The sequence below is a fragment of the Lepisma saccharinum genome, chromosome 23 (genome assembly GCF_977018435.1).
Source record: "Lepisma saccharinum chromosome 23, izLepSacc3.1, whole genome shotgun sequence".
In the NCBI taxonomy this organism is placed as follows: Eukaryota; Metazoa; Arthropoda; class Insecta; order Zygentoma; family Lepismatidae; genus Lepisma; species Lepisma saccharinum.
The window spans coordinates 42889819-42915016 of record NC_139251.1 but is presented as its reverse complement, the minus strand read 5'-3'; the positions used below and the strand labels follow the sequence as shown (position 1 = coordinate 42915016).

The window sequence follows — 25198 nt, the reverse complement described above, 5'->3', positions numbered from 1 at the left end:
AAAAAACAGGGGAATCTAATATCCAGTAAAGCACAATTCATTAAGCATCTGTAATTTCAACTTTCATTTATGGCTACTCATCCATCTCTGCCACAAGCTTGCAGTTCGTGTTAGATATTTGGCACAAAAGTGATACAAAGATAAGATTGAATATGTCAAGTATCGGCTTCAAACATGAAGACCACAGAGCAACACTGCAAGGGGGAAAGCAGCTCTTTGGCTGCGTTCTGCGAGAGCACGAACTGCGCATGTCCGTTTTCCCGAGACGATGGTTCAGCAGTATCCATTTCCATGTATTTTGCCCTATTCCCACCTTGAGCTTCTGCCTCCTGCCCGGTGCTTTGACCATGGCAGGGGTTGTCCTGCGGGTGTTCAACTGAGGAACTGCACCAGCGTGGCTGGCACGGGGTTTGTCATTCGGAGCAAAGAGTTCGTCGTGTTGCAGCCTGAAAGACATTACTTTTTACGTTGAAATTCTTGCTAAAAGATAAAGATATTGTTTATTGTTTATTCTTGAAGTGAATACCTTACATTACTGGGGATTCACTGCTCCTGTGCGCTATAGGGCCAACCGCGCCTGCCCTACACCTTGTAGCTGCCAACAATTAATTAATACAATAATACAAAAACTAGTAATGGTCAATCCGACCATTACAATCTCTACTTTCAATGTGTACGGTTAGATGATAAACACTTGACATTGAATAAAGGTGACAATGATGTGTTGCAAAATAGGGCACATTTTGGCAATGGAAGGGTAGGAAGAACTGATTGCATTGTTAACGATCCCTTCGCTCTCTTACGGTTGAAAATTCGATGACCGCGCAACAATGGTTTTCGATAATTAGGGATGGACGATATCAGAAATTTGATGTTGCGATATTTCTTCAAGAAAATATTGTAACAGATGATACGATACGTTATTTTTTTCCATATCGTGATATTGGCAATATATCATCTCCACAATATATATCGCCAAATATCATGATGATATATCGCTGATATGATATGTACCATAAAATATTGTGATGATATATCGTCTAGTTGATATCGCCTGGATGATATTTTTTCAATATCACGGTATATCATCTGAACAAAATCGCCCAACTCTAGTAATAACAATTTGTAATGATAATGGGGTCTATGGACCCCCTTTAGGTCTCTGCACGCAAACATACAAACAAATGAAAGGAATTCTAAGGAAGCGCTAATTGAAAACAATAAAAACGTGCAAATTCCGATGAAAGCATGGATGTTTGTTTATAAATTTTTGAAAACCAGATATGATGGATTGCTGACCAAAATGTTTTGATTAGCCGTGACACTTTCGGGCAAGAGTTTGCTTCATTTAAAAATATTGCTACTAAAACGAAAAAGAGAAGTTTTATTTTGTTTTTTTTACACATTATAGTTACCTTTTTTGCTGAAAAAGGAAAATATTCCCAGTAATTTTTCTGGACATGAAATCCACACTTTTCTATTTCATAAATAAGACTTGAAGCTATATGAATGTATCGTGCTATTATACTATTTGTGCTGTAATCAGTCACTCCTCCAAGTTCTTAGAATGAAATAAAAGAGAAATGAGGAAAATCAGTCCCTATGGGTGATATATTACAGTACCTTAAATCACGACCTTTTAACCTTAGCAGCGGTGGGCTGGCTGCAGGCGAAGAGGTGTTCAAGTAGAAATGGAAATCTTCCCTTGTCCTTTCAGCGGCATTCTCTACCTGAAACTGGCCAGGCGATTGAAAAGTCTGCTAGAGGATCTCCTTCTAGCCTGTATGCTTCTCACCGAAGGGTGGAAGCACGTGAAAAAGTGTGTCGCTTATCAACTGTGACTTCGACAAAGCAATAAGTATTGCGATTTGAAAATAATAAGAGATGAGAACGATTGATCTATCACTGCTAGATTGGCTGCTTCTCAGTGCAGGTCACTGTATATGTTGAGGCTTGGGGCTAACATAATCGCAGTCCCTATACACAATTACAGTTGTAACTTTTAGACGAAGTTATTCCAAGGACCACCCTGAGAATTCCAGGGCCCTGAGGCAATGTTGATATCGGAGCATCTTTAATATCCCATCGATATGTGTTACAGTGCTCAACGTGAGGGGGTGTGGGGGGATGGTATTCCCCCAGCTAGCAAAATATTCCCCCCCCCCAGCTGTCTCATTGCCACCATGTTAAATCATAAAAGCATCCCCCCAGCTAACCCCAAGGCTCCAGCAACCCCCCCCCCCCCAGCTAACATTTTCCACTTCAAGCGCTGGTTACTCACACATGCATGTTGTGCTAATCGGTGCCCAAAATGACCACCTTTTCCAAGCACATATTCCCTCAGTCCCTGTGGCCACTCATAAACTGCATTGCAGAATGTATCGAGAGGGAAATCTGCCACTGCCTAGAAGAGAGTGCTTCAGACTGGCAACACTGTGGAGTCTTTTTTGCAAGCCATGTATTGAAGCACAGACCACAATTTGTAGTCCAGAGGGTTGAGATCGGTACTATCAGGTGGCCAATTTGGAACAAAGGAAATGAAGTCTGCCTCATTCATCTCAAGCCACTCCTTGGTTGTTCCAGCCTTATGAGGTTGTGCAGAATCTTGCTGAAAGCTTCACTTCTGATCATGAAATCTTGACTATTGTCTCCAATAGTGTCTCCTGGTACACCCTTGCTGATGTTTTGATCCCTTTCTCACAGAAATTGGGCTCAGTAGTGCTATGACAGACTGAGGTAGAATGCTTCCCCTCAAGGACGTCGGAACTTACTTTGGAGGGGGGGGGGGCAGGTTTTTAAATCTATCAACCAGTTTTTACAATCTCATCCTCCCATATATATATATTTATTTACAGTGTGTCCATAAAATAATGGTGGGGTTTTAAACAGTCATAGTTTTGGAACAAAGCATGGTAGAGAGATGAACGATACGTCAAAGCAAAGAGAAACTCTCCAAGTTTCTTACCTGTTCAGTAGACTTCGATGTGTGAACCCTTAGTTACCCTGCAGACGTCAAGATGATATTCAGTCTCTTCCCATACACGGCAGAGAACATCCGGAGTGATAGACGAAACAGCTTCAGTGATCCTTGCTTTTAAATGGTCCAGATTTCTAACTTGACAGAACAACACTTGTGTTTTGACATAACCACCACAAATAGAAATCCATGTTTGTAAGGTCTGGAGACCTTGGGGCCTAGGCAATTCACCCTCCTCATCCGACCCATCGCTGAGGAAATGTTTCGTTAAGAAAATCCCGCACGTTTGTAGAAAAATGTGGAGGAGCACCATCTAACTGGAAAATGGAATTCTCCAGTAGAGGCACTGCATACCCTTCTAACATATCCAGGAAGGTGGTCCCTGTTATTGTTTGTTCAGCAAAAAAGAAGGGGCCAATAACTCTGTCTCGTACAATAGCGCACCACACATTAACTTTTTCACTGTCATGAATGAAAGAGTTTAAAGGAAATAATTTAATGATAGATTTAGTTTATTTTATTTAACTTTTCTACCATTTTTGGCAGATCACAAAGGCAGTCGATGGGATTGGGGCAATATGCTATCCTTTATTTGGTAAGTGCTATATTTTTCATATTTCAACATATAAAACATTCATAGGTGCCGACTCCATGGGGCTTGGGGTGGGGGCTCGAGCCCCCCCCCCCCAATTTTAACGATGTGGGGGCAGGGTGCCCAAATAATTTTGCTTTAGAGGATCTAATGTATTATTTTGCTTCTCTTGTAAAGTTTACTCAGAATTGTGCCACATGAACTTAACTTTAAATACATATTTGAAATGTTCTAGACCATCAATTTGGGGGGCTGAGACCGCTAAACCATCAACTTTGGGGTGGGGGGGGGGGCAATGACCACACACAGCAAAACATGACTTATTACTATATACTAAGTATGTACAGTAATTATGAGTATTGTTAAAATTTTTACTAAAAAGAGTTTCAAAAGACGATGTGCATGAACTAGGGTAGTGGATGAGACTTTTGGGCTACAAATGGCTCTAACATGACATTCAGAACGAGATCATTGATATATTAGGGAGATCTGTTTTGCGCTCCGTGGTAGCAGATATTAAAAGTCTGGAATATTTTGCTATTATGGTTGACGAAACTTGTGAAATATCAATTCGTGGACAATATTTACATTCTGCATTAGAACTGTGAATAAAAATTTTGATATTCTTTTGGAATTCATGGGCTTTTACGTGATTCCAAACACTGAGATCAAAACTTAAAAAAGGGAGAGAGTGAGTCATTCATTAATTTATTTCAGTGATCAGAGCCCCCCCAATAATTTTGACAAGTCTGCGCCCCTGATCCTAAAATGGCGTAACAAAACGATTCTTTCACCTTTTACTGATATTTTCAAATCCCAGACTGCTATTCAGAGATGAGGATTAAGAAATGAAACTATCAGAAATTTTAGAATATTTCTAGGCTAAAGTTTTGCAACGAAGGCTTTCAAATACAGTGCATGGTTGGAGAGGGCCGAGGTGTCAAATATGGGGCAAGTCGCCACGCTACGCCAACAGCTTAAAAATTAGATGCTTTGATCTGTACTTGGTATTGTGTTTGAATGAAATCAGTTTGAGCTTTACATGTATTTTCAGATGAGTGGCTCCTCTTAGATGTTTCAGTTTTGAGAGAAGAACCTAAGACTGAAGGCGATCCCCCCCACCACTACCCCCCCCCCCAACCCCGAGAAGTCTAAAATATCAATTATGCCTTGACCTTGAGACCCAAAACTAACCTCCCAATGTAAAAATAAATCACCCGTGAACATAAGAATGAATGGTGTTACCTCTCTCGGAGGTCTAAAACTAAGTCATCAGCCCTAAACAGACGTTTAAAATAAAACAGTAAAATTTTAATAAATCTAAGTGGCCAAGAGAGGAGGTGGTTCATACCCTCCAAAGTTTGCAGCGTTAAAGCCCGAAAGGGCAGAGAACTGACGGTGTATCGGAACAATACTTGTCTGTCTCCAGTATTGTCTTTTTATGTCCTTTCACACAGAAAATATATATTAGTAAAGAAAACGTATGGAGAGAAGTTACACTTACCAATATCTTGATTCTATATCAGGCGACTAATTGCAGTGCACTGATGCGCGATCTTGCCGTCGGTCTACTGCAAATTATTTAAATGTATATAAACTACGTATATATGCACAGTTATATCGCTTGGTGTGGAAGGAAATCTAAACTCATCACTACAATTTGCAGAGTGAAAGCTGAAACATGCCTTCTGCAGTTATTCTACTCTGAACAATGACCAGGTCGTCTGACCAAGTCTAAATTTGGAAAGGGAAGGGGAGATTAGCCTAGGCTTGAATTTCCAAGAACTTACAAGATGCACCTTTTCTCATGGCCGATGACCTTTTTGACAGTAAGGGGTCTCTAAAGAAAGCTCTTGTTCGGAAAGTGATTTAAAGTTAAAGCTGTCCTCTGTGCTCCTCCCCGGTGCATTGTTATAATATACGAGCGCACTTGTAGGTACAAAACCTGGCAGGCTTCACAGCAAAACTGGAAACAGAGCAGCAGATTCCTACGGGGATACTTGATCTGCAGAGACCTGACTGTGATGTATCGTGCTTCATGTTGTTAATGAAAACTTGAGTGCACGTTCACAAATGTAGTGCAAAAATATTTTTCCAAATATTCTTCATAACCAAGATAAGTTGAAATGTATGTAGTCTCATTTTATTGGGCGTGACTTGGGGGAAGGGGAGTAAAACGATAATCTTGCTCCTCCTCTGTGGCTTCTTAACATCAGGCAATACTGAAACACTGGTGAGTAGAGAAGGAACAACTAAGGGAGGAACTTTAATTTCTTGGCCATTTAGATTTATTAAAAGTGTATTGTTTTAAACGTTATGTTCAGGGCTGATGGCTTAATTTTAGACCTCAGAGAGAGGTTACACCATTCATTCTTATGTTCACATGTGATTTTGTTTTTTAGCACATTTAAGGGATGTGGGGGTAGGACCCACACATTTATCCCCCAGGGTTGCCCCCAGGTACCTATTCATTTCAGGCTGCGTGAGGACAGGAGCCGTTTTTTGTGGGGATAAGGCTGGAAAAATTCCGACCTAAGATCACCCACCACGGAAATCGAACTCAAGTCTCCACGTGGCAGTCAGATGCCCTTTCCACTAGACCATCGCGTCTTCTCGCATTTGTCAATTTTTTTCAATGTACTTGTACATGGTTTGTAAGCTTTCTCTCCTGGTCACTTTACAACACATGAGGCATGAATATTTTGGAAATGTTCTGTTCACGGGCTATCACTGTTAGCTTCCAATGGCATTTCAGTCCATACAGGCCAACACTGATTTCACCAGTTGAACAATCCTTCACAAAATCGAGCGTATCTATACTCCAATATCTGTTATTCTGCGATGAAACATGGCCATGTAAATGGAACCATGCTTCATCCGAATATATATATATATATATATATATATATATATATATATATATATAATATGTGATCAATTACTCTATCAGTAACTTTCTGCAACATCCAATTGCAGAAATTCACTTCGATTCTCATGATCCCGTGGAAGCAATTCCTCAACTACAGTTACCTTGTATCGTATGGCTTCAGGTTTAAAAGTCTGCTAGCTCACCATACAGGCATCATGAAAATGTCTGCTTCTTGTGCAACATGCTAGAGGGATATTTGAGGAGTATGGTCCAATCGTGCTCCTGTACAGTGTTGCCTATCCTTGGATCATCTATATCTAAATTCGATGCCAATTTTTTTTCATCAACCGGGACTCGCAGATTGCCGCCCCTCGACGCCTCCACGAGTGGAGGGAGGGAAGCCCTGCCAAGTGGCGTCTAAGGAACTTCGAAATTTTTCATCACTCCTGCTTTCCTCAAAGCGCTGATTTGTTTGCAAGAAATCATCTAACAGCATCTATCACATCGTAGATTAATGTTTTGAAGACATTTGCTCATTGCATTATGTGGAGTAAAAAGGCATACCAGATACTAGTGAACATTGGAATGTAAAGCCACGAAACTGGTTTGAAACACGCACTGAGCCTTATGTGCGACCATTTGGACAGTTTTATTGTCGCCAATTATTCGAAGGAGCGCATCATAGACCTCTCCCACTTGATATCTCACCGGAGTTGAGGCATCCAATCTGCTTTTTCACATTGTGGCACTCAGTTGTGAGACGAGACTACTGATCTGTTCCTTCAAAACGATGGATTGGCATTTATTAACTTCCAAGTTATATATGTAATATAATAATATAACTTTCAAGTTTTCAATAGGCTTATTTCTTTTCTTCTCTTCAAATTTTGCCGCTCTGGGCAGTGGCACGATTCGCCCTCCCCCTTTCCACTAGCCCTGGCTCGTACTATCCATTGTACTTAGAATGTTACCTCCAGGCCCACGCAGAAGGTAGGGGAAGGGGCCCTTGCCCCCTTGAACTATGATTTTTTTAAATGTGAACCTATAGAAACCAACGAAAACAGTATTTAAGATATTTCAGAGTTTGCAAGAATTTCGATTTTGTCACCTTACCCTGTCGTGTGAATTGAGGATAATAAAAAGTGCTGCTTAAACTCTGTAATTATGCTAAATGCTTCTAAATTGTGATAAGATTTATTATTATTTACTATTTTCTGAAAACTGCAGTTTTATGTTCAAATATATATATATATACTATTCGAGTTTTGAACTTGCGTTACTTATTATTCGCTACACAAAATTGTGTAGAATGGCTCAACAAACGAAATGGGTTCATCATAGAACTTGAAAAGGTTTGAGAAAATGGTTTGTTTTCCAACCTGTTATCGATTTACTGCCGTAAAATATCCTCAGGAACAAAATCGACAGGATAAAGAAAAGACAGAGGATGGATCGACGCATGATTGTAAAAAGAGCGCGTCGCTGTGTATCCATACCCCCTTTTATTTGAAACAAGTCTGCTGGTGAAGTACAGATATAAATAAGATTTTGACGTAATTTTATTTCTATTTCCTGAAAACCTATTCCTTTGAATTCGATTTTCCTCTCCCAGGGACTTGCGTTTGCAGATTATGCTAGATTTGACCATTATGCTTAAAGCAGGATGCTATGGGCCAACGAAGATCAAACTGTGCTACGTTTAGTACCATTTTGATGGTATTGGCACCACTGATTGAGGAACTCCTCGATGTTTCCTCGCTGGATCTTTAAAAACTTCAACCTCCCCGTTGCCCCTTTTCCACTCCTCACCCATCTGGCTGTAGGATGACCGCCGATATTCCTCAGCGAGCGACAGCTAAGCCTGTGTGTCCATCGTCTTTTGGCTGCGGCTAGAAGGAACAGCACCAGTCAACTCTTGACAGTAGCTAACCTAGTCAATTGTACGTACATTGAGCTCATCATTTTATAACGCGCATAATTATTAAACTCCTAAAAAGTAGAGAACCGGAAGCAAGTATAAATGAACTGTAGGAAGTTCCTCACTTACTACATGGAGGAATCGCCTCTGAAATAAAGTTAACATTCATTCATTTTCTCCTCTCGCTTCCCATTCGCTCGTGTCCGAGTGCGCCTGTGTTGTCATATTTATAACTTCGCCCCTTGCTTCGTTGGGAAAAACTTCAACAACAGTAAATGTCACACCTTGTGAAAGTTCAGCCCCCTATCCCTCGTTCTATCCGTTCTTCTGGATTACTACCCTTGTATTATCATTTCAATCTCTCCTTCCACCTTACCATGGGTGCCAAGCGAGCAGATTATATTTGCGCCAGAATTACAAAAGGAGGAGGTTTCACATAACAATTTATATTTTTTAGTCCCTGGATCGTTACACATGTACAGCAAGTGAATAATTATTTGGTTTGAAATGGACAGTACCGTAGTTCTGGAGTTAATTCAGCAAAAATTTTCATTCGAAATTTTCAAGGAGCATAATGCACCAGAGTTTGCAGTCTTCTGAACTTGGAGTCCTTCGGAATCCACTGATTGGCCCATATCCTCATTCATCGACTTCCTGCTATTCTCTTGTGCCTGTGTGTTGCCTACTTCCAGGCGCGAGTGGTCTGACGAGTTATTCTTTTCCTGTACCTCGTTATTTCTCTGCATAACTGTAACAGTGAACTATCGTTTACATGCACGCTTCGAGAACGTGTAAACGACGTCGCTATCCTTGAACGACCATCCGTTCTCCTCAATGTGCAAAATTATCCCACTCTGCCTCAAAAAATCCCTTCCAACGATTATGTGACGGAAACAATTCTCAAGGAGGATGCTAAATTTATGCCTGAATGTCATATCATTAATACAAACAGTAGCATACATCTTGCCCTGTGACGTCACGCTGCCCACAGCTAATGAAATGTTCTATTTTCTCGTCTTCATGAATTTATTTCCATTCCTCTCTAATAACTTGGTTGTTTCCAAACTTAGCGCAGAGGCTGAAGCTCCAGTAGCAGCAAATAATACAAAGGGTTTGTTGTTGATTTTACAAAAGATCAGTGGCTCGAAGTCTCGCTGAAAACAGCTTTCATTCAAAAAACGGCTCTTGTTCCTGCGTCCTTTTCTCGCGGTGGATACGAGGTTTATTTGGGGGGCGCTGCGGACCTCCTTTCCCAGGGGGTTGGCTCCTTTTATTGCTCTGTTTACATTCTTGTAACTTGTGCCCCTGAGAATTGCATCCCCAACAAATTACTTTTGCAGAATTTTTATTGCCCCTTGGTTGTAAAATGGTTGCGTCAGAGATGTCTCTCTTTGCTCCTACCATTACATCACAGCCGATGACCCTCTTTTGTAAACCTGGATTGAGAGAGCCTAAGGGTAGTTGAAGCTTCTCGGCTCCCCCTTAGCTCGTCAGCAAGGACAAGGCCAAATGTTTTCCACCTCTTCTTTGTGGACTGTCCTCTTCAATGTTGGTAACCTCAGAAAACGAAAAATAAAGTCTCTCTGAATACAACCTCCTCTGCACAATTGCTGCTTCAGATTACAATTCCTTCAAGTTGTGAAAATTCATTCCATAGAAATGCCTTCGGAAACTAGGATGAGCATGAGATAGGATATGTTCGATGATATCACATTCGTCTGGCATCTCCCTCATTTAGAATCTATTCTGGTTCAGTCTTTCTATTTCATTCTTATAATCTACAGAATAATATTCTTCTAAAAATGCATTTTCAAGGCTCTTGAAATCTTCAAACGGGCGTGAAAATGCTGCTGCTTGCCTGAGCGAAAACGGAAGAATCTTGTCAAACAATGACTTCTCCGAAATTTCCATGACATTCTTATAATTTCACAACTCCTGCAAATAATCATGCGGCGAAATCTTGTCATTACTCCCTGTAAAAATTGGAATCGGTAAATTTGACTTGTCGATAATTTTCTGAACTTTTCCCCCCTCTTCTTTAGCACTCTGCTGTTCAGTGCGCGATAAAGCAAGATTATTTAATTCCCTAATAATTTCCTCCTGAGATTTATCGCTTGTATCTTGATTTCCCAATAGCTGTCCAAGCAAATCTCTATCAATTTGTACTGCCATTTTTTCTACTTTACTTTTCCACTTTGTAATAACATTCACTTCTGTACGATCTTCGTTGTAAAAATTAAACAATCTATCCGTCCGGCAGTCCATCTATTTTTTCTATCTATAGACCTGACGACAATTTATACAACAAGATATATCTCGGACAATAGAGCCCCCATATGTGAAAGTTCAGCCCCCCTATCCCTCGTTTCTATTCGTTCATCTGGATTACTGCCCTTGTATTATCCTTTCAATCTCTCCTTCTACCTTACCCTGGGTGCCAAGCGAGCAGATTATATTTGCGCTGGAATTACAAAAGGAGGGTTTCACATAACAATTTATATTTTTTAGTCCCTTGTTCGTTACACATGTACAGCAAGTGAATAAATATTTGGTTTAAAATGGACAGTACTGTAGTTCTGGAGTTAATTCAGCAAATCATAACATTTCTAGTAGGATTATATTGTTTTATTAATATAATATATACATATTTACATAGCATTTCCATTTGTGCATTTACACAACCAATTTCCTTAATTCAACATAATTGCGCATCTATGGCTTACACCATCGGCACTTCCTTTACCGCAGAGTTAGCATAACTACCTACCCTCAGCTTAAACAATATTCCGTTCATTACAATGTGTTTCCTTACACCTTCATTCTTTCTTTTGGGCATCAATTATTCAATATGGAAATATCCACATATTCAAGGCTTTTTCTAAGAGGGGACTTGGGACAGCAACAGGGGATGGCTTACACCTAACGCTACATTATTATATTAAGTCTAGCCACCAAAAGTGGACTAAACTTGAGGAGACGTTCCTCTTCGTCGATCAATGGGGAAACACTGTTTTCTGCTAAAGCCCAATGGCCTTTTTTATAGTCGGGGTAAACGTCCGTGGATGTGGACCCCGTAGGACAGAAAAATTCCACTATAACAGTCTTTTGAAAGACAGCTAGCTCCCCCAACTGGGGAGATAAAAAACAGGGGAATCTAATATCCAGTAAAGCACAATTCATTAAGCATCTGTAATTTCAACTTTCATTTATGGCTACTCATCCATCTCTGCCACAAGCTTGCAGTTCGTGTTAGATATTTGGCACAAAAGTGATACCAAGATAAGATTGAATATGTCAAGTATCGGCTTCAAACATGAAGACCACAGAGCAACACTGCAAGGGGGAAAGCAGCTCTTTGGCTGCGTTCTGCGAGAGCACGAACTGCGCATGTCCGTTTTCCCGAGACGATGGTTCAGCAGTATCCATTTCCATGTATTTTGCCCTATTCCCACCTTGAGCTTCTGCCTCCTGCCCTGTGCTTTGACCATGGCAGGGGTTGTCCTGCGGGTGTTCAACTGAGGAACTGCACCAGCGTGGCTGGCTCGGGGTTTGTCATTCGGAGCAAAGAGTTCGTCGTGTTGCAGCCTGAAAGACATTACTTTTTACGTTGAAATTCTTGCTAAAAGATAAAGATATTGTTTATTGTTTATTCTTGAAGTGAATACCTTACATTACTGTGGATTCACTGCTCCTGTGCGCTATAGGGCCAACCGCGCCTGCCCTACACCTTGTAGCTGCCAACAATTAATTAATACAATAATACAAAAATTAGTAATGGTCAATCCGACCATTACAATCTCTACTTTCAATGTGTACGGTTAGATGATAAACACTTGACATTGAATAAAGGTGACAATGATGTGTTGCAAAATAGGGCACATTTTGGCAATGGAAGGGTAGGAAGAACTGATTGCATTGTTAACGATCCCTTCGCTCTCTTACGGTTGAAAATTCGATGACCACGCAACAATGGTTTTCGATAATTAGGGATGGACGATATCAGAAATTTGATGTTGCGATATTTCTTCAAGAAAATATTGTAACAGATGATACGATACGTTATTTTTTTCCATATCGTGATATTGGCAATATATCATCTCCACAATATATATCGCCAAATATCATGATGATATATCGCTGATATGATATGTACCATAAAATATTGTGATGATATATCGCCTGGATGATATTTTTTCAATATCACGGTATATCGTCTGAACAAAATCGCCCAACTCTAGTAATAACAATTTGTAATGATAATGGGGTCTATGGACCCCCTTTAGGTCTCTGCACGCAAACATACAAACAAATGAAAGGAATTCTAAGGAAGCGCTAATTGAAAACAATAAAAACGTGCAAATTCCGATGAAAGCATGGATGTTTGTTTATAAATTTTTGAAAACCAGATATGATGGATTGCTGACCAAAATGTTTTGATTAGCCGTGACACTTTCGGGCAAGTGTTTGCTTCATTTAAAAATATTGCTACTAAAACGAAAAAGAGAAGTTTTATTTTGTTTTTTTTACACATTATAGTTACCTTTTTTGCTGAAAAATTAAAATATTCCCAGTAATTTTTCTGCACATGAAATCCAAACTTTTCTATTTCATAAATAAGACTTGAAGCCATATGAATGTATCGTGCTATTATACTATTTGTGCTGTAATCAGTCACTCCTCCAAGTTCTTAGAATGAAATAAAAGAGAAATGAGGAAAATCAGTCCCTATGGGTGATATATTACAGTACCTTAAATCACGGCCTTTTAACCTTAGCAGCGGTGGGCTGGCTGCAGGCGAAGAGGTGTTCAAGTAGAAATGGAAATCTTCCCTTGTCTTTTCAGCGGCATTCTCTACCTGAAACTGGCCAGGCGATTGAAAAGTCTGCTAGAGGATCTCCTTCTAGCCTGTATGCTTCTCACCGAAGGGTGGAAGCACGTGAAAAAGTGTGTCGCTTATCAACTGTGACTTCGACAAAGCAATAAGTATTGCGATTTGAAAATAATAAGAGATGAGAACGATTGATCTATCACTGCTAGATTGGCTGCTTCTCAGTGCAGGTCACTGTATATGTTGAGGCTTGGGGCTAACATAATCGCAGTCCCTATACACAATTACAGTTGTAACTTTTAGACGAAGTTATTCCAAGGACCACCCTGAGAATTCCAGGGCCCTGAGGCAATGTTGATATCGGGGCATCTTTAATATCCCATCGATATGTGTTACAGTGCTCAACGTGAGGGGGTGTGGGGGGATGGTATTCCCCCAGCTAGCAAAATATTCCCCCCCCCAGCTGTCTCATTGCCACCATGTTAAATCATAAAAGCATCCCCCCAGCTAACCCCAAGGCTCCAGCAAACCCCCCCCCCCAGCTAACATTTTCCACTTCAAGCGCTGGTTACTCACACATGCATGTTGTGCTAATCGGTGCCCAAAATGACCACCTTTTCCAAGCACATATTCCCTCAGTCCCTGTGGCCACTCATAAACTGCATTGCAGAATGTATCGAGAGGGAAATCTGCCACTGCCTAGAAGAGAGTGCTTCAGACTGGCAACACTGTGGAGTCTTTTTTGCAAGCCATGTATTGAAGCACAGACCACAATTTGTAGTCCAGAGGGTTGAGATCGGTACTATCAGGTGGCCAATTTGGAACAAAGGAAATGAAGTCTGCCTCATTCATCTCAAGCCACTCCTTGGTTGTTCCAGCCTTATGAGGTTGTGCAGAATCTTGCTGAAAGCTTCACTTCTGATCATGAAATCTTGACTATTGTCTCCAATAGTGTCTCCTGGTACACCCTTGCTGATGTTTTGATCCCTTTCTCACAGAAATTGGGCTCAGTAGTGCTATGACAGACTGAGGTAGAATGCTTCCCCTCAAGGACGTCGGAACTTACTTTGGAGGGGGGGGCAGGTTTTTAAATCTATCAACCAGTTTTTACAATCTCATCCTCCCATATATATATATTTATTTACAGTGTGTCCATAAAATAATGGTGGGGTTTTAAACAGTCATAGTTTTGGAACAAAGCATGGTAGAGAGATGAACGATACGTCAAAGCAAAGAGAAACTCTCCAAGTTTCTTACCTGTTCAGTAGACTTCGATGTGTGAACCCTTAGTTACCCTGCAGACGTCAAGATGATATTCAGTCTCTTCCCATACACGGCAGAGAACATCCGGAGTGATAGACGAAACAGCTTCAGTGATCCTTGCTTTTAAATGGTCCAGATTTCTAACTTGACAGAAAAACACTTGTGTTTTGACATAACCACCACAAATAGAAATCCATGTTTGTAAGGTCTGGAGACCTTGGGGCCTAGGCAATTCACCCTCCTCATCCGACCCATCGCTGAGGAAATGTTTCGTTAAGAAAATCCCGCACGTTTGTAGAAAAATGTGGAGGAGCACCATCTAACTGGAAAATGGAATTCTCCAGTAGTGGCACTGCATACCCTTCTAACATATCCAGGAAGGTGGTCCCTGTTATTGTTTGTTCAGCAAAAAAGAAGGGGCCAATAACTCTGTCTCGTACAATAGCGCACCACACATTAACTTTTTCACTGTCATGAATGAAAGAGTTTAAAGGAAATAATTTAATGATAGATTTAGTTTATTTTATTTAACTTTTCTACCATTTTTGGCAGATCACAAAGGCAGTCGATGGGATTGGGGCAATATGCTATCCTTTATTTGGTAAGTGCTATATTTTTCATATTTCAACATATAAAACATTCATAGGTGCCGACTCCATGGGGCTTGGGGTGGGGGCTCGAGCCCCCCCCCAATTTTAACGATGTGGGGGCAGGGCGCCCAAATAATTTTGCTTTAGAGGATCTAATGTATTATTTTGCTTCTCTTGTAAAGTTTACTCAGAATTGTGCCACATGAACTTAACTTTAAATACATATTTGAAATGTTCTAGACCATCAATTTGGGGGGCTGAGACCGCTAAACCATCAACTTTGGGGTGGGGGGGGCAATGACCACACACAGCAAAACATGACTTATTACTATATACTAAGTATGTACAGTAATTATGAGTATTGTTAAAATTTTTACTAAAAAGAGTTTCAAAAGACGATGTGCATGAACTAGGGTAGTGGATGAGACTTTTGGGCTACAAATGGCTCTAACATGACATTCAGAACGAGATCATTGATATATTAGGGAGATCTGTTTTGCGCTCCGTGGTAGCAGATATTAAAAGTCTGGAATATTTTGCTATTATGGTTGACGAAACTGGTGAAATATCAATTCGTGGACAATATTTATATTGTGCATTAGAACTGTGAATAAAAATTTTGATATTCTTTAGGAATTCATGGGCTTTTACGTGATTCCAAACACTGAGATCAAAACTTAAAAAAGGGAGAGAGTGAGTCATTCATTAATTTATTTCAGTGATCAGAGCCCCCCCAATAATTTTGACAAGTCGGCGCCCCTGATCCTAAAATGGCGTAACAAAACGATTCTTTCACCTTTTACTGATATTTTCAAATCCCAGACTGCTATTCAGAGATGAGGATTAAGAAATGAAACTATCAGAAATTTTAGAATATTTCTAGGCTAAAGTTTTGCAACGAAGGCTTTCAAATACAGTGCATGGTTGGAGAGGGCCGAGGTGTCAAATATGGGGCAAGTCGCCACGCTACGCCAACAGCTTAAAAATTAGATGCTTTGATCTGTACTTGGTATTGTGTTTGAATGAAATCAGTTTGAGCTTTACATGTATTTTCAGATGAGTGGCTCCTCTTAGATGTTTCAGTTTTGAGAGAAGAACCTAAGACTGAAGGCGATCCCCCCCACCACTACCCCCCCCCCCAACCCCGAGAAGTCTAAAATATCAATTATGCCTTGACCTTGAGACCCAAAACTAACCTCCCAATGTAAAAATAAATCACCCGTGAACATAAGAATGAATGGTGTTACCTCTCTCGGAGGTCTAAAACTAAGTCATCAGCCCTAAACAGACGTTTAAAATAAAACAGTAAAATTTTAATAAATCTAAGTGGCCAAGAGAGGAGGTGGTTCATACCCTCCAAAGTTTGCAGCGTTAAAGCCCGAAAGGGCAGAGAACTGACGGTGTATCGGAACAATACTTGTCTGTCTCTAGTATTGTCTTTTTATGTCCTTTCACACAGAAAATATATATTAGTAAAGAAAACGTATGGAGAGAAGTTACACTTACCAATATCTTGATTCTATATCAGGCGACTAATTGCAGTGCACTGATGCGCGATCTTGCCGTCGGTCTACTGCAAATTATTTAAATGTATATAAACTACGTATATATGCACAGTTATATCGCTTGGTGTGGAAGGAAATCTAAACTCATCACTACAATTTGCAGAGTGAAAGCTGAAACATGCCTTCTGCAGTTATTCTACTCTGAACAATGACCAGGTCGTCTGACCAAGTCTAAATTTGGAAAGGGAAGGGGAGATTAGCCTAGGCTTGAATTTCCAAGAACTTACAAGATGCACCTTTTCTCATGGCCGATGACCTTTTTGACAGCAAGGGGTCTCTAAAGAAAGTTCTTGTTCGGAAAGTGATTTAAAGTTAAAGCTGTCCTCTGTGCTCCTCCCCGGTGCATTGTTATAATATACGAGCGCACTTGTAGGTACAAAACCTGGCAGGCTTCACAGCAAAACTGGAAACAGAGCAGCAGATTCCTACGGGGATACTTGATCTGCAGAGACCTGACTGTGATGTATCGTGCTTCATGTTGTTAATGAAAACTTGAGTGCACGTTCACAAATGTAGTGCAAAAATATTTTTCCAAATATTCTTCATAACCAAGATAAGTTGAAATGTATGTAGTCTCATTTTATTGGGCGTGACTTGGGGGAAGGGGAGCAAAACGATAATCTTGCTCCTCCTCTGTGGCTTCTTAACATCAGGCAATACTGAAACACTGGTGAGTAGAGAAGGAACAACTAAGGGAGGAACTTTCATTTCTTGGCCATTTAGATTTATTAAAAGTGTATTGTTTTAAACGTTATGTTCAGGGCTGATGGCTTAATTTTAGACCTCAGAGAGAGGTTACACCATTCATTCTTATGTTCACATGTGATTTTGTTTTTTAGCACATTTAAGGGATGTGGGGGTAGGACCCACACATTTATCCCCCAGGGTTGCCCCCAGGTACCTATTCATTTCAGGCTGCGTGAGGACAGGAGCCGTTTTTTGTGGGGATAAGGCTGGAAAAATTCCGACCTAAGATCACCCACCACGGAAATCGAACTCAAGTCTCCACGTGGCAGTCAGATGCCCTTTCCACTAGACCATCGCGTCTTCTCGCATTTGTCAATTTTTTTCAATGTACTTGTACATGGTTTGTAAGCTTTCTCTCCTGGTCACTTTACAACACATGAGGCATGAATATTTTGGAAATGTTCTGTTCACGGGCTATCACTGTTAGCTTCCAATGGCATTTCAGTCCATACAGGCCAACACTGATTTCACCAGTTGAACAATCCTTCACAAAATCAAGCGTATCTATACTCCAATATCTGTTATTCTGCAATGTAACATGGCCATGTAAATGGAACCATGCTTCATCCGAATATATATATATAATATGTGATCAATTACTCTATCAGTAACTTTCTGCAACATCCAATTGCAGAAATTCACTTCGATTCTCATGATCCCGTGGAAGCAATTCCTCAACTACAGTTACCTTGTATCGTATGGCTTCAGGTTTAAAAGTCTGCTAGCTCACCATACAGGCATCATGAAAATGTCTGCTTCTTGTGCAACATGCTAGAGGGATATTTGAGGAGTATGGTCCAATCATGCTCCAACATCCTCTAATTTCTCCTCAGTAAGCACATGCCATTTCACCCTTCGCTTCTTATCAAGAACAGACCCTGTTTCCCTAAACTTGTCACAATTTTCCGAACTGTCTCGGTGTGGAACTGGAACATCTGGGAATTCTGCTGCAAAATGCCTTCTAACTTCCCTATTAGAATTTGTTATGATGTAAGAGTTGTACATAAAAATTCGTTGCTTTAAATTGTATGCATAGCGTGGCATTATTAGACTGTGGAAAAGCACCAGTAATACGAAACTAAAACAAAACAATCTACAACACTTGTTAATACCTTTACACTTCACAAGCATGTGCAAACTGGACAACAGCTATCTGGATACTGAAGCACTGACGTGTCCAGTACCAAGGTCAGCGTACAGCTGTGGGACTAAATGCTGGCAGATGCGCTCTTACTTTCCAGCATGCTAGCTGCCTCTCCACGACCACCTCGGCAGTGAAAGGCACTCACTGGATCTTTTGCATGATCAGAGCTTTCACAATTTCATTTCTTCTTTATTTTTCCCCAGAAATTGGTCCTGTGACTGTAACCACAAACCATGCATACTTCCAACAGAAGCTGAGAGATATCTACGTACAAGGAGGTGGCGACTGCCCTGAGATGACCGTGGGAGCTATTCAAATGGCCTTAGAAGCTAGTCTTCCAAATTCATATATCTATGTTTTCACAGATGCTCGTTCCAAGGATTACGCAAAATTAGAGGAAGTTTTAGGCCTCATCCAAAGAAAACAAAGCCAGGTAAAGCAAAATAGGGCTAAGCTCTTAACGTATGTGATGATATTACATATAAACCGAATTACCATACACAGTACTTTTTCTGGTTGTATGCTTTAATGGCACCTTCATTGATAATGACATATTATAATTGAAAGCCATCTGTATTATAAAAAGGCTTATAAATAAATATGTAAGTAGCTCTTAGGATGAACTTTCAGTTTCTATTGTTTATGTCACCATAGCAAATTGACTTATGAAGGCTACTGGAACCTTTATTCTATAAAAATTGTACTCTATGTACATGGGCGTCCAGAAGGGGGGCAAGGGGGGTCATGGCCCCCCCTGGAAAATGAAAGTCAACCAAAAAATATGTATTTCACACATATAATTTCATTTTATCCACAATAATATGTGTTAATTTTTGCATGAACACCATAAATTCAAATTTAAGAAATGTTTTTTAGGGAACAACACTATTTTTGGGAAAAATTTGTCTTCGTTTGCGCCCCCCCTGGAAAAAATACCTTCCTTGCCCCTCCCTGGAAAAAATCCTGCGGACTTCCATGTCTATGTATGAAAGTACATGTGTGTGTGTGTGTGAGTGTGTGTGTGTTTTAAGTAATATATAAAACATATTACATAAAAATCCTTGTGGTTTTGACTCAACATTCAATAGCTCAATCTTTCTACTCTAATGTTTTATTAATATTACAATATAGTGCACTTTCTCTATTTTCATTACTTTAGGTAACTTTTCTAACTTTTGGATTAATTGCAACAATGATGATGAATGATTCTGAACTTCAGTCACATGAAAGTCTGATTGGAGTTGCACATTCACAAACACTCCTCCTTTTATCACTGGTGCAGAGTATTTAATCTTTCATTGTACATTGAATATTCATTTCTAAGCATGTTCAGTGAGTAAGGAGGGTGGGAGGAAATATGCACCACAAACTCTTCTCTAATGATGCATATTCTCAGAAAAAACACGTTCCTTTCAGTATCATAGGCAGGATTCTATTTTGGGAGGAGTTGAACTTATAACATAATATATTGTAAAAAGAAGAAAATGATATGGTTTTCAAGAAGAAGTGTATTATAAATTAGTTTTCTAAATTTCCTTGATGTTAATTTGTGTATGAGTCAATTTATTATACTCAGAATACCATATTGATAGGGGTTAAAGTTCATTGAGTTTCCTTGCTTTCTATGTATGCTGGGAGGGTTGAGGGGTGACAAATCTTTTTCCCCTGTCTGATGATATCACTGGTATGGAACCCTTTAGTAAACTTGTAATCAGGAGGTCCCAGGTTCAATACCTGCTCGAGGCATGTAGTGGTTCAGATTCCACTTTAAAGTGTAAGTCCAGTCCCAGTTAGCCTTTCTGTGCATAAAGTATCAAATATATGACAATGTAAGAGTAAAAGCCCAGAAGAAACTTATATGTTTGGTCAAAACAGACCAGGCAGGCTAATATTAACTAACTAAATTACATGGTGGAACAGCTTCTAAGGTTTGGGGCATACCAGAGCAGCTTTTCACTGGGTGATGCATGATCAGTCCCATCACTACTGTTTTCTGGTTTTCATGACTGGAGCCTGTTACTTCCTTTCAAGTAGCTTCCCAATTGTCCTTACGATGCTCAGTCAATGCCGAAATTTTCGAGCTTCCACTTGGAATCAAACCTGGGACTGCTTGTACCAAAGGCTAAGTAGGAGGCTGCCAGGCTGATATAGGATAATTAAAAATTACTTGTTTATTAACTGCAATGTTTTACGCTAGGGATTTGAAACAAATTTTTATTTTAAATAAATATGTTAGTTATTACATGCTTAAGTGAATTATTAGCATTGTCGTCTTTGGTACAAATGGCTATAGGCGTAACTTGGCAGGGGCAAGGCAGCACTTGCGTCCCCCTAATTTTCAGGTTTGTTAAAATTTACGAGTTAAGGATACTTTTGTTTACATCCTAAGACCTGAGGAGCTAGGTAATAAATAATAATATTTATGATTTCGCAAATGTAACAGTTATTTAGCAAATAATCCTGGATCTGTTTTCATGGGATGAAGAACATTTCGACTGCTTCCCCAAAGTTAAGTCCCAAGTTATGCCCATGCAAATGGCCTCAAGTTTAATATCCTGAAAGAGGTCCGAAAGTTTGGTGTTGACCTAGTAGACTGAGGCCAACTTGGAAGCTACTTCAAATCAATATTAGCAGCAGACTTTGATCTGGAAATGAGCTAGACAGGCGATGGGGCTTGATGCGCTGACCTTGCATCACCCACATAAAAATCACTGGGAAGGCCCTCAAAAGGCTGTTACACCATGAATTTTTTTGGTATAGATCTTAATTATTAATTTTGCACTATCCATTATACACATATTCCTATAAAATATATGTAACTTCCTTCAATGGTTTCTCTCAAAATGTTACTTCTTTTTCATACATTTTGAGGTGGCTGTAGACCCATAGATCTGGCATGCCCTTGATTCCTTATTAACTGCTGAAGTAAGTATATTAACCCCAGTACAATTAACAAACAATTGCTCTGAAACACTAGGTGCCCCTACCCAATGGTGCTAGCCATGCTCTGCTAGGGAGATCCAAGTTTATGGTAAATATACATACTTTAAGAATTATATAAATGTCAACATACATGGTGACTACATTGGGTGTTATTTTGAAAAATGAAACATAATATTTAGATACTTACTTTACAAAAACAGAGCATAAGAATTATATGTTTGTATTAGGGCTGAGATGATACTCATACCAATTGTGGTACCATCATCATCATCCTTCCTTCCTGCCTCTGGTTAAGTCAGCATAAAAGTCAAGCCTCTCCATTTTCCCCTGGTCTTCCACCAGTCCTCTCTTTCCACAGTGTTCCAATCTTGTTCTCTTCTCCTTACACTCTGCACTGGCTGCTCTTTCCCCAGACATCTTGGTCTCCCCCTTGGCTTTATTCCCACTCCTTGTGCATTGTAATCTCTTACTGGTAGTCTTTCTGCATCCATCCTCTTCATGTGTTTGAACCATCTCATCTGTGCCTGATCTATCCTGTCCTGAAGCTTCACCACCCCCACTGTCTGTCAGATCTCCTCATTCCTTATTCTATCCCTTCTAGTCTTCCCAAATATACTCCTTGAAAATGTGGTGCCAGTGGTACCAGTTTGAATTTACTGGTGGTACCAGTCCAAGTATCTTGTGAAAATGCCACATGACACTTTCTTGAATGTTGTTGACATTGTTGAGGAGAAATGAACTTGTGATTAAGTGGTTATCTCATGTGAAATTATGAATATTTTAAAGCAAACCCTGGTAGATGAATCCCTGGTAGATGGATATGGTATATTTCCAATGGAAAATTTGTAAACAATCTGAACTATTTGAATTGTTACAATTTTCAAGTATAGTTCAGAGTGGTATCTGCTCAACCAAAAGAATATTTAACAAAATTATAACATTTTTGATAACATTTTGCACTAAATTAGTGTATATTTATAACATATGTGTTGGATCAATAAAGTTGTACCACTGTACAACTGTGGTCATATTGGGTGACACTTCTAAAGTATCAGATAATCTGTTCCATCTCTAATATATATTAATGTATATTTATGCATCCTAGGTTGTGTTTGTTTTGACTGGAGACTGCAAAGATAATGACCATTTAGGATATCAAGCATTCAAGACAATTGCTGCTACAAGCTCAGGACAAGTATTTCATCTCAATAAGACAGATGTTGATGAGGTGAGTCTCATTAAACCACCTAATTTGGTTTATTTTATATTTTATACAACTAATTATGTGGTGCACACAGAATATGACTCCAAAGAAAAGGAGAGGAGGGGTGGGTGTGCCTGTTTTGTCTTCTCAGCAATCAGCCCAAAATTGCCATCTTTTCCTGGATTGAACATTCTTCTTTTTTGGTAAATTGGACCCTCCAGGCATATCATTGGGCCAGATAATGTTTTACCGCTGTAGAGAAGGATACCTAAGTATTACCAAGAAAATTTCCCATCACCATGTTTGGATCTCCTGAATTCTTCATAGTTAACATATCTAATTTATACTGTTATCTGGGAAAACCTATTCAAATATATAATTACATGAATGGTAATAGACAATATGGTACTTGCACATATTCTGTGATGATCCAATTATTCCCCATTTCATTCTTTGCATTTAATGAAACTTTGATGTATGTCTAAAATTGTTCCTTCCACAGTATTCTATATTATATGTTATTTATATTTTTATGTAATATGGAAAAATTATACTATAGAAGGAACAATTTTAAATACAAACTAAAGTTCATAAAACTCATTTCTACATTATTATGTGTAACAGTTTTGTATCAAAGCCTCAGCTATTTTCAGCACTAATACTAATTAATACTATACAGGGCGAACAGAAACTATACGGACAAACTTCAGGAGGTGATTCCTGACAGGAAAAGGAACAAAAAAGTTCATATTAACATATGTCCGGAAATGCATATTTGCCAAGGTAGATGACACTGAAGAACAACATCATCCTCTCATAACAACACTCACAGTGTGCTAATTTGTGTTGTAGATTGTGTGATTAGAGCTATGTCAAAGAACCATGGTCCGTTATTCATACCAGGAACAAGCCGAGATTTTTTTAGTATAAGGTCAAGTAGATGGAAATAGTCGACAGGCTGCATGGATTTATCGAGCCACATACCCGGACAGACAGCACCACTGGGGCCTCTCATACTGGCGAACATGGATGGCGGCCGCTGCATGTGCATACACCAGATCTGGAGGAACATGTGCTACACGATATTGAGAACAACCCCAGTACAAGCTCCAGGCAAGTGGCCCGCCAGCATGGTGTAAGCCAAGATACAGTGTTGTGTATCCTACATGAAAACCGCTACTATCCCTATCACCTGCAACGTGTGCAGGGATTATCGCCAGCAGATTTTCCTCCAAGGGAACGGTTTTGCCGCTGGTTTTTGCAAAGAGCCACCACCATCAGTGGCGTGCCCAGGGGGGGGTTGGTGGGGGTTAAAACCCCCCCCATTGGTTTCGTCATTTAAAAAAATTCAAAACAGAAATACATTTTATTTCATAAATCGCCAATATTGTAAAATGTTTACATTTGGCAATGAGAAATGTATTTGCTTCTTCAATTACTTTTGATAATATTGGAGTTGAGTTACAGCAATGCACAAGCATTCATTCATTCCTTAGTCACTGAAAAGGAAGGAGAATTTCCTTCTCAGTATGGTCAAGAAAAGAGCCGTAACCCTTGGAATGCGAACTGAAGGAATCCCTCCTCCCCTTTCTTTCACCCACGATGACCCTCTTAGGAGAATGACCCTCCCTTTCCTGTTACGACAGTGCTGCTAACTTCCCATTTCTTTATTTCCCCTTCTTATACAATTTATGCCAGCAGAGCAAAGTTCTGTGAGATTTGAATCACTACAATTAGTAGGCAAAGTAAGTCGAAATCTTATTTCGCACCTGGATGCATATTTATTTCAAAATATCAATAATTATAATAATAATAATAATAATTGTTGCAGGCAGTAGCGAAGCATAGTTTTACGAAGGAGGCAAGCGATGTTTTGTACAATAGTATGCCGGGAGGAAGGGAGGGGTGAAGGATGCGTTATATAGCCCAACTGGCGCAGTCAGTTCATAAACAAAATAAAAGCAATTAATATGCCAAAATATTATACGTTTTACTCTTGTGCTCTTTACAAATTAGATATTTTTTTCTCAACCAATTTCCAGCCTTCAGTTTATTGAATTTTCTTGTAACATGTGTGAAAGATCTCACTTGAATTTGTGCGTAAATAATTTAGCAGTTGCCAACACTACTGACACTGACACTACTGGTTGCTGTCAACACTGGTGACGTAATTTGAGCTGGACCAAGCTGGATGCATGGTTCAGACAATCGACCGCCCGGTATCTTTGTCCCAAGTTCTGGTGTTCACTGGGGTTGTAGCGAGTTGCAGTCTGCAAGGTAGCAAGTCGAAGTGGTCGTGTTGTGTGTTACGTTTCTGCGTGTGTAATAGATTTTTGACGTGGAACTAAAGATGGATAGAGAAAAGAGGAGAAATACGTATTAGATTATTTCCAAAAGAAACAAAAAATGGAAGTTGAAGCTTCACCTTCCACAAATAGAAATGGTCGATTTAAGTTCAGAGGAATTCCATCCGAATTGCGAGAGTGAAACGTGCGAACTTTCAGACTCTTGATATTCAACAAGAAGGCATAACAGAAGATATTGCAAACCTTGTTGCA

At 39.7% G+C, this 25198-nt stretch overlaps 1 protein-coding gene across 1 annotated transcript in view; it reads left to right on the top strand.

Moving 5' to 3' along the window:
- Positions 1-25198, top strand: part of LOC146005478 (hemicentin-1-like) — a 47305-nt gene that overhangs the window by 7160 nt on the left and 14947 nt on the right. Inside the window, exons 2-3 of the mRNA XM_083144723.1 lie at positions 18697-18926; positions 22542-22664. Coding sequence (XP_083000849.1) covers positions 18697-18926; positions 22542-22664 — 353 coding nt within the window. The remainder of the gene's footprint in view (positions 1-18696; positions 18927-22541; positions 22665-25198) is intronic.